The 10,787-nt window shown below is 34.1% G+C and overlaps 1 protein-coding gene across 1 annotated transcript; it reads left to right on the plus strand.

Moving 5' to 3' along the window:
* The first annotated feature begins 246 nt into the window (after window positions 1–246).
* Window positions 247–9,209, plus strand: LOC139870254 (ent-copalyl diphosphate synthase 1-like). Its single transcript, XM_071858088.1, has 12 exons — window positions 247–445; window positions 544–885; window positions 975–1,167; window positions 1,286–1,500; window positions 1,875–1,995; window positions 5,699–5,811; window positions 5,905–6,131; window positions 6,254–6,369; window positions 7,280–7,378; window positions 7,483–7,828; window positions 8,235–8,408; window positions 8,993–9,209. Exons 1-12 carry the CDS (start codon window positions 247–249, stop codon window positions 9,194–9,196), a joined length of 2,349 nt encoding a protein of 782 aa, XP_071714189.1. The 3' UTR covers window positions 9,197–9,209.
* Window positions 9,210–10,787: the final 1,578 nt, after the last annotated feature.

The following is a 10,787-nucleotide window of genomic DNA, read 5'->3' on the forward strand; positions in this document are numbered from 1 at the left end:
TTGGACCAGAAAAGTAGTCAAAGAAATGAAATTTTTTGTATTTTAGTGGCTTTTTGCGGCGAGATGTAATCGCTGCAAAAAATGGTCGTCGCCTATTCTCTTTTTTCTTGTAGTGATATCAATATACATATTCATATTACAATCTCCATATCTTCATATATTTCATAACATATTCATGCTCATACATATTGATGGTACCTAAAACCTTCATTAACACGGATTAATTCATAGCTTTTGCGGCCTAACATGTGGTATCGGAAGGCAATTCCCCTCATTCCATTTAAACGAATAAGGTTTTTCTTGTCTAGGCTATTCGAGACTTTTCTACTAGATGTATGTAGTCTATCCGGGTATCTCGTGACTGTTTCTAACTCTTTCTCTTACTACCTTAACATGAGACCGCTTGAGAAGAACTCAGCGTCGCAAGTCTTTCACGGAAAACCATGTAAATCACAAGTTGATCGACCAACTTATGGTTAGATCTCATGGGACTCCAGACACCAGCATCCTAATTAATAATATATGTATATGTATATGTTGCAGATGCAATTGAGCAGAGAAATACCCCACGTGTCAATATTGACCATCTGCAAATCATCAACAAGTATGCTGAATCCATTAAATTAATTTTTGATTCCATGGATGGTGGAAATATTTCATCCTCAGCTTACGACACAGCTCGGGTTGCACTTATAGAAGATGTCAATGATCCAACAAGTGGTCCTCAGTTCCCATCCAGTCTGCAATGGATAGTAGACAATCAACTCCCTGATGGATCATGGGGTGAAACCTTGGTGTTTTCGGCTTATGATAGGCTCATTAACACTTTGGCTTGTGTCATCGCACTAACTTTTTGGAACGTGCATCCAGATAAGGGACAAAAAGGTATACTTACATTTCCTTCACGGTTTTGTACATAGTACAGACATAATAATCTCAGTAAAATTAATCTGTTTGTTTGTGAGGGCATGCAGGATTGAAATTTCTGAAAGGAAACATAAATAAGCTTGAAAGCGAAAACGAGAATAACATGACAATTGGTTTTGAAGTAGCATTCCCTTCACTCATTGAACTCGCACGGAAACTTAATATCAATGCTCCATTATCTGATGACGAATATCCCGTCTTGAAAACGATCTATGCTAGACGAGACTTGAAGCTCAAAAAGTCAGTCACCTAGCCAGCTACCTAGCTCTATTTATTTTAATGATAATAAAATCAACTAAGTACTACATATATATACATGACGATCGGTATTTCATATGATCAATTGTGTACGTGTCAGGATACCAAAGGAGATATTACACAAGACCCCAACAAGTCTTCTTTATACATTGGAAGGGTTAAAAGATTTGGAATGGGAAAAGCTTTTAAAACTTCAAGCTGAAAATGGGTCCATTCTCTACTCACCCTCGTCGACTGCTTTTACATTCACACAAACTAAAGATGAAAAGTGTCTTGCGTATTTGACCGATCTTGTTGCTAGGTTCAATGGAGGAGGTAATCTAATGCATGCATCGTAGTAATTGTATTATAAGTACGTGGTAAATAAAAGTATACACAACTTGCTTTTAAAAAAAAAAATAGTAGTAGAAATTAACAATAGCAAATTTAAGTTACAATAAATGTTGATACAACAATTTTTTTTTTTTTTTTCTAAAATAAAAACAACTAAGGAGGCTATAGATCCTTGAATCACTGAATATTTATATGATTCCATCCAATTAAACTGATGATTCTTCTTTACATAACTGAGTATAGCAATATTAGAATCCATATTCTACATTTATCATGCAAAAAGCTTTAAGTTCTTGCTTCAATTTTCCAGATTATGTATAACAAAGTTATTAAAGATCTCATGTACGTTGATGCAGTCCCACATGCATACCCAGTCGACTTGTTCGAACATATGTGGATGATTGACCGCTTGCAACGTCTTGGAATTGCGCGCTATTTCCTTTCCGAGATTAAAACTTGCGTTGATTATATACACAGGTATATGAAAAATAAAGTTGAAATTCATTTTATGAAATCTTACCTAATACACCCATACGAGCGGAAGCGATGATATCATTATTTAAGATAAACTTGCAAGAAATATTAAAAAGTACTCTAAAAATAATTATTTAAGATAAACTTGCAAGAAATATTAAAAAATACTCTAAAATAAACTATTAGATAAAACAATTTACGTGGTTTCGTAAAACCTTGCCTACGTCCATCACAAGGGTACCTTCTATTCTTATAATGATATAGAACTTCTACAACCAAAATAGTCTAGTAGTTAGAGACCTGACATTCTCACAATAGGCCTCGTGTTTAAATATGTTAATCTTAATTTCAACTGAATTCGTGTTTTGATAATGCGATTGGTATTGTGAAAGGTGCCAAGATTCATTAAGTGTGAAAGGTTAAGAGATGGTTACAAGTTTGTTACAAGAGAGAGTGAATTGGCAAGAATGTTATGAACGGGTTACATAACAAGGTTAGGGATAGTGACTATTTATAGGCTCATAGTCACCACGTACATTTTAAGGGATTAGGAGAATTTTTTACATAAGTACAAATCATATTATTATTGAACCTAACAATCTTCCCGTAGCTTCACGTCCTCCCTTTCCTTTTGTATGGTACTAAAATGGAAAGAAAGAGGGGATGATACGTGGCGTGGTATACCTGATCGTTTAGTCAACGAGACGTAATGGAAGATTCTCCGTTGTGTTGTTGGCTATCTAAGTCTGAGAGGAATGGATCACAATGCACACCATATTTTGGTCGTAACAATTTTCTCCGCCTTGGTGTGCGTTGTTCATATATGTATTTTGAGAGGAGTGAAGGATAGAATTTCCTTGATGATTTTCTTTAGCTCCCCCTGAACGTTATATCATTTTGCTCCTCAATCGGACATATGGAGTTAGAAGATTTTTTTGTGAAGAGTTGTTGGAAATTTAGTTCAGAAGTTTAAGTAGTGGGTATCTCGATTTTCTTTGCCATTATTTTTGGCGTACATTTTGTAAGTACAGTCGATGTGATAAATTGATCTTGCATTCAATTGAGTTTGGATATAGGTTTCAAAGAGTTTTGGTTTCGCTAGATTCACGGATCCTGGATTAAAGGAAAATAACTCTTTGAATAAGTACTTGAGTGGTTTAGAAGGTTTCGCCGACGGATTACTTGGCTCCTTTGAACTTGGTTGCTTTGGTTTATGATTAAACTAGTCGTATTGCTCACGAAATCCGGTGAGTTCCCATATTTCCCATAGGTAGATATCAAAAATGGTTGATTTGTTTTGGTTTGGTAATGGGAATAACTTTGTAGTCCGTGGGAAACGGGTTTGTGAGGTTGAGTAACCTTGTGGAACTTTGATGAAGAAACTTTTTTCTCAACTGTAGAAAACGAATATTTGTATTCCGGTATGTAGATTGGTGCATTTCGGGATTGTGATTTGTGTACCCATTGACACCATAGTTTGTATTGAAATTGGTATTGATTTAGCATTTTCAAACTTAAGATGACCATTTCCTACTTCAAGAGTCAGAATGCGTCCGGATTTTAGCAGACAATGTTTCTTTAGATTGTAAACAATATTGAGCGTTCCGGTTGTTGAGTCGTTTTAAGTACACCCACATCTTTAAGAAAAGGTATATGTTTTTCATCAACGTCTTTAAACAAATCTATATTCTCGTCTTAAAGATATGGTGTTGGAGGTATAACAGAAGAAATACTCGTCATTAGAGGTTGTCTTTGCAAAATGTGTTCATTTTTGAGATTGTTGAACTTCTGAAAATTTCATTAGAAATTATAACGAAAATCATTAAATTCCTTACTCCGTTAGTACTTAACTGAATAGTTAAGTGGCTTCTTTAACTATTAAAGAAATGGGCTTGTAATGAATATGGGCTGAATGTTAAGTTTATAATTTAAACTGGGCTTGGGCCTGTTACACGAGAATGAGTTAATCACTTGTTGAATTTGTACTTCTTACTGGGCTTTGAAATTGTGCTTGACCAAAGAAGTAAAATTTTGGGCTTATTGGGCTTGAGGTAGAATCGTTAGGGCCTAGGTGAACCTTATTGGGGTGCTACAATTAAAGAAATATGCATTGGTGAACACTTGATCTTTAGTTACAACTCAACACCCTTAACCACTGAAGCTAGATAGTTTATCTAATATTTATTTCCTTCACTGTCATCTTCTTCAACAAAAAGTCAAGAACATATAAACCCTAAAATCAGTACCACTTAGAATTTTTCTAACGCGCGTGAAAATCAATTCAGCCTTGTGAGAGACAATCTCAGTCGCATTCTCAATCGTATATGAGCTGCAAATATCACAGACGTGCGTGAGAAAAAAAAATTGAGGTTATTATGAAGTGCGAGTGGCTAAACGAGGAAGTTCAGTCGTGTGTGAGACTAATATTCTGAGTTATGACGCGTGAGAATACTGTAACCACCTTTTTTGTTGATTTACTGGATTTTCCGGCAATAAATTCCGGTGACCTGCATATCTAAGTTTCTCTTCGATTTTGATCTTCTAACTAAATCCAAGACCTTCTGCACCTTATTGGAACTTGTATGAATGAAATTCAAGCTTCTAAACAAGTTTTAATTCGTTTAATTTTCAAATCACAGTAAACATGCTAAAAGTTGATTCAAACTTCGATCTCGTTCTATAATGAACCTCAACTCAAATTGATGATTTTTGTAGCTTCACTAGAAGAATTAGTACCACTCTACACTTTAACTTTCCATGACTTCGTTCTAGATCGATGAATGGCAATCAATTTGTAACTCGACTTATTAGAACCGAAATCAAACTCAAAACTTAATCAAACGGATGAATTAGCTTATGAAACTTTTCGGATCTCTTCACTTGATCATTTCAAACGTTTCTGTATTTTTAGATTTTCATAAATCGGTCTGGATCTTCAATTTGACAAAACGGCTGACTTTTGATCAAACCGAGTGGATTTTTTTTGGTTTTGCTTGATTGAAGAATCAAAACACGAATTCAACTATTATAGATTATGTATATGATCTACTTCCGCTCTGATACCAAATGAAATTTATTATTCAATGAGTTGGTGATTGTCTATGCTTGATTCGATAAGAACATGAGGTGTATTTATGTTGGTGTGTTTATGTGTGAATGTGTATAACGATGAAGATGAATCAGATTATTGTTGTTGTTATGATGACGATGATGAATACAATATCTTAAACAACAAGATTAAGATACAATGGGTTGAGACGATTTGGTGAGTGTGTGTTGGTTAAGGTGAGGAAGTAGGTGTATTATGAGGAAAAGGTTATTGAGTCTAAGTGTGATAAAGGTATTTATACCTCAATCTTCATCACTTACATCATCTAGTTAATTCGACAATGCATATCTCTATTTAGAATTTGTGACTCAACATAATCTCACTATCAGTATACTTTCCAATGACCGGGGAAAAGGGTTAGAATAAAAGGGTCAAGACTAATAATGAACAAGATCGCGTACCTCTGAGTAAGAAATTTAGTCTTCTAAGGGTACACACCAATATATATATATATATATATATATATATATATATATATATATATATATATATATATATATATATATATATATATATATATATAATGGCATATAGTGTACGCCAACTTTTGTCTGATAAAATTACTAATTAATGTGTTCTTGTGACATATGTCTCAAGGTATTGGGATGAAGGAGGAGTCGGGTTTGCTAAGTATTGCAATGTACCAGATCTTGATGACACATCAATGGGTTTTCGTATATTAAGAGCTAATGGTTATCAAGTTTCACCTGGTTAGCTACTTAAAAGTTAAAATTAATTCGAGTAGATATGATTTTGGTCGTTTTTCCATCTAACTTGTCAAAATTCAATTTGCGTTCTAATAGATGTGTTTCAAAACTTTGAGAAAGATGGACGATTTTCATGTTATCAAGGGCAATCAAGTGAAGCTGTGACAGTCATGTTCAACTTGTATCGTGCTTCTCAGATGCTTTTTCCAGGAAATAATATCCTGGAAAATGCCAAGAATTTTTCTTATAAATACTTGACCCAAAAACGAGTAACAAATGATCTTTTTGACAAATGGATCATCACCAAGGACATGCCTGGTGAGGTAAGAAATGATCATTTATTTATTGACACACTTTATATATAATTAACCAAAAGAAGCCTTGCATACAAATTAAATAAAGGTACTAAAGTTGATTAAGGCAACTTTTAATAATTGGTTAATAGGTTGGTTACGCGCTCGATGTACCATTGTATGCAAGCTTACCTCGACTCGAGGCAAGATTTTACATAGAACAATATGGCGGAGAAGATGACGTGTGGATAGGGAAATCCCTTTACAAGTATGTATATATATATTTTTTTCATTTTAAATCAATTATTACCTTGAGTTGGTTCAACAACAAGCTCCTGTATCCTTCTCATTTTATAATCTTGCACACGTGCACCCTCATGGGTCTCTACACTTTACATTCAACAACCATATGCGTATATGCTACTTAACAGAATGTCTCCATATCGAATACTACAACATTCAGACCTCATTACAATATCAATACTCATATAAACTACTATAGAAACAATAAATTAGTTAAAGATAACAATGTTTTTTACAATTAAAAACTTCAATTTCACAATATATATATATATATATATATATATATATATATATATATATATATATATATATATATATGATCAATTGGGAAGTAACTAATCGGGGGGAAGCGGGGGGAAACAAATATTTTTTTTTTCGTTTTTTTGGAATTTTTTTTTCCTGCATCAAGATCATACGAAAATATGAACATTTAGAAGAGACACTTCGTGATGAATGTTATTATTTAGGCGGGAAAACGATCGACAAAAATAACATTCAAGATAATATTGTTCGGGCTAAATTTTACTTCACAAAACATGAATAAAAAAAACGTTCATATATTCTTCACGAACAATATTATCTTGAATGTTATTTTTGTCGATCGTTTTCCCGCCTAAATAATAACATTCATCACGAAGTGTCTCTTCTAAATGTTCATATTTTTGTGTGATCTTGATGCCGGAAAAAAAAAATTCAAAAAAAACAAAAAAAAAAAAAATTTTGCTTCCCCTCGATTGGTTACTTCTCCATTGATCCTGGCTCTATATATATATATATATATATATATATATATATATATATATATATATATATATATATATATATATATATATATATTATAAATTCACTTTTAAACTAATTTGATGCCTATGCAGGATGGGAAATATTAATAATAACAAATATCTTGAGATGGCCAAATTAGACTACAATCACTGCCAAAATATTCATCAGTTGGAATTGAGTGATATTCAAAGGTAAGTCATGTTTTGAGCTATTATATTTTTTTTTATCTAATTGATTGAAAAGCCTAAATATTGTAAGAAATTGCTGTTTCATAATTTATCGAATTTTGAAACAGATGGTACGCAGATCTAAATTTAGAAGAGGGCTTAAACACGATACCTATTTTATGGTCATATTATGAGGCAGCAGCAAGCATATTTGAGCCTGAAAGATGCATCGAACGAATCGCTTGGGCCAAAACCACCATTCTACTTAACACCATTACCTCTTTATTTACCAGGCCCCAATTCTCGAATGCTGACTACAGGCATGCATTTGTAAATGACTTTATAAACACACAATGCCATGACGATAAACCATGGTATTTGCTGGTGGTTGCATTGCATCAGACACTTAGTCAGATCTCATCAGAAGCACTGACAGCTCATGGTGTAGACATCCACTTACACCTTCAAAGGGCGGTAAGTTATTAATTTCTTTCAATATATATACAACACAAAAAAAGATTTTATTTTTGAACACTTACGTTATTTAGTCTTTAATATGTGAAAAATTTGATATATTTTGGACACTTATAAGTGTAACAAATTTTTTGACTAAAAAACGTCAAAAACCAAAACTCAATTACCCTTAAAAGTATCAAAAAAAAAAAAAAAAAAGTTGATAGCACTTAAAATTTTGAGGTCATACGTTTTCGCACTTCAAATTTTTGATACTATTTTTTCACACTTCTAACACATTTTTAACTGTCAAAAGTTCTTTTTAAAAAGTGTGACAAACTGTAAAGTGATATACCATTTACTTAAGTGTCATTAATGTACTCATGCATCATTGTGAAATTTGTTTGTTTATTTTCTTTTATAAAAGTGGATGATGTGGATGTTGAGTTGGCAAAAAGGAGTGGGTGGAGAAGCGGAACTCATTGTTCGAACCATAAGTATGATCTCTGGTCGAGCAATAACCAAGGAGCTACTATTCAATCCTCATTACCAAAGAATCTCTTCGGTCACAAATAAACTTTGTCATCAAATCTCTCATAAGGTATACATACACTAAAAAATCACTTTGACGTGTATATATGGTGTGTGTATATATATATATACACACACATATATATATATATATATACATATATATACATATACATATACATATACATATACATATATATATATATATATATATATATATATATATATATATATATATATACTTATATACGTATGTATATATATACACATCGTGAGATCCAGAGAGAACCAATGGTAGGAGAAAACTCAGAGAATTCACAGACTAAGCTCAATCCGTGTGCAGATTGACTCAATCCGTGTACAGATTGACCTCAATCTATATTGACTCAATCCGTGTGCAGATTGACTCAATCCGTGTGCAGATTCAGCTCAATCCGTGTGCATATTGACTCTATCTGGGTGCAGATTGACTCTATCTGTGTGCAGATTAAGCTCAATCTGTGGATTCTATAGGTTTTTTCCCACCCTCAGTTCTCTCTAGATCCCTTCATTTTATATATATATATATATATATATATATATATATATATATATATATATATATATATATTCCCTCTTAATTGATTAGCCTTTTTATTCAAGGGATGTATACAGGAGGATCGTAGCCTAGGATTGGAGATTGAGTCCAAAATGCAAGAACTTGTACAACTGGTGTTTTGTCATTCATCATGTGATCTTGACCCTGATTTAAAGCAGACATTTTTAAGTGTTGCCAAAACATTCTACTACTGGGCGTTCTTCGATCCTGAAACTATAGATGGCCACATTGACAAAGTGTTGTTTGAAAATGTGGTTTGATAGTCAGATCATTACAGACTTGCAAAACTTTCAGTGTTAAATAAGATAGTTGCTGCTAAAAGATAAATTATAAAAACTAAGGTAGTTGGTGTTGCTTACAAACTAGCCTAAAATAAGGAATAATCATTTTATTGAAAGAGGGTCAAATTTGTTAAGGATATTGCTAAATCTTGATATATTTAGCATATATCTTCTGTATCATATTGTAATTATATCTTCCTTCATTATAGGAAGTTTGTTATGTTGTAATCTCTATATAATGTAATTCATATACGATCAATAGACTATGATTCACAAATCTTCTTCATGGTATCAAGAGCTTTCTTGACCTAACCAATTTTTTTCTGCCCTTTCCTGGTTGTCGACCTATTCTGCTTCTGATTGCTTTGCCTTTTATTTTTCACCATGTCATCACATACTATTCCTAACGAAGCCGATCCAACTATGCCGATCATCATCGTTAATCTTTCAAACATAATCAAACTTACCTCCATCAATTATCTTTCTTGGAAACTTTAAATCCAAGCCACTCTAGATGGCTATGGATTATTCAAGTTTATGGATGGGACTCACCCGTCACCTCCTGCGACGACTTTGAAAGAACAGCAACAAGTGCCCAATCCAACCTATATCACGTGGGTGCGACAAGACAGGGTTCTATTCGATGCACTTCTGGGTACACTCGATCAGCATATTGTTCCTCTGGTTGCCATGACCACGACTACTAAAGGTATGTGGGATACGTTATCGAGTACGTTTGCAATCTCCTCACGAAGCCATATTAAACAGCTCAAGTTGAAACTCAAACAGATCACTAAGGGTCCCCAATCCATAACTGAATATATGCAGTCTATTAAGGCTTGCACGGATCACTTAGCTCTTCTTGGATGTTGAGTTGAACAAGAAGATATCACCGATAGGGTTCTTGAAGGCCTGGATGACTCATACCAAGGATTCATTGATGGGGTGAATGCTCGTGATACTGCCATCACGTTTACGGAACTACATGAAAAACTCATTAACCGTGAACTTGTTCTCAAAACACAACCATCGCTGAGTTCACTGCCTGCTACAGCGAATGTCACTTTCACCCGCCCAAATCAGAAAAATACAGCGAATTCATCTGGTTCTCGGCCTGTTTCCAACAGCAACAATTTCTCACGAGCAGGGACTCAATTTACTGGATCTCGACCGATTCTAGGCAAGTGTCAATGGTGTCATGCCAAAGGGCATTCACTTAAAAAGTGCCAGGTGTTTGCCGAGAAACACCCTACTATTACCCCGCCATCATATCAGCCTGCACAACCTCGGGCTCATGCTACCACTATTCAATCGGCCACACCAAATAACTCGTGGCTTCTCGACTCCGGAGCCTCTCATCATGTGACTAATGATCTTGCCACTCTGTCACTTCATAATTTGTACAGTGGCACGGATGAAGTTCTTCTTGGTGATGGTAAGAGTCTTACTATCACGCCCACTGGTTCGACCAACCTAGCCACCAATTCTAAAACTCTTAATCTATCTAATGTTTTATATGTTCCTAAAATGCATAGAAACATTATTTCTGCCTTTCAACTTTGCAAAGATG

This window comes from Rutidosis leptorrhynchoides, chromosome 10 (assembly GCF_046630445.1).
Source record: "Rutidosis leptorrhynchoides isolate AG116_Rl617_1_P2 chromosome 10, CSIRO_AGI_Rlap_v1, whole genome shotgun sequence".
NCBI lineage: Eukaryota > Viridiplantae > Streptophyta > Magnoliopsida > Asterales > Asteraceae > Rutidosis > Rutidosis leptorrhynchoides.

What these genes read in the sequence shown, in the direction of transcription:
- LOC139870254 (XM_071858088.1), top strand. Translation starts at nt 247, where the DNA reads ATGTGGTATCGGAAGGCAATTCCCCTCATTCCATTTAAACGAATAAGG. An exon ending in ATAGGGAAATCCCTTTACAA is followed by an intron (nt 6,370 to 7,279) that starts GTATGTATATAT and finishes ATGCCTATGCAG; the next exon opens with GATGGGAAATATTAATAATA. An exon ending in GTCATCAAATCTCTCATAAG is followed by an intron (nt 8,409 to 8,992) that starts GTATACATACAC and finishes GGATGTATACAG; the next exon opens with GAGGATCGTAGCCTAGGATT.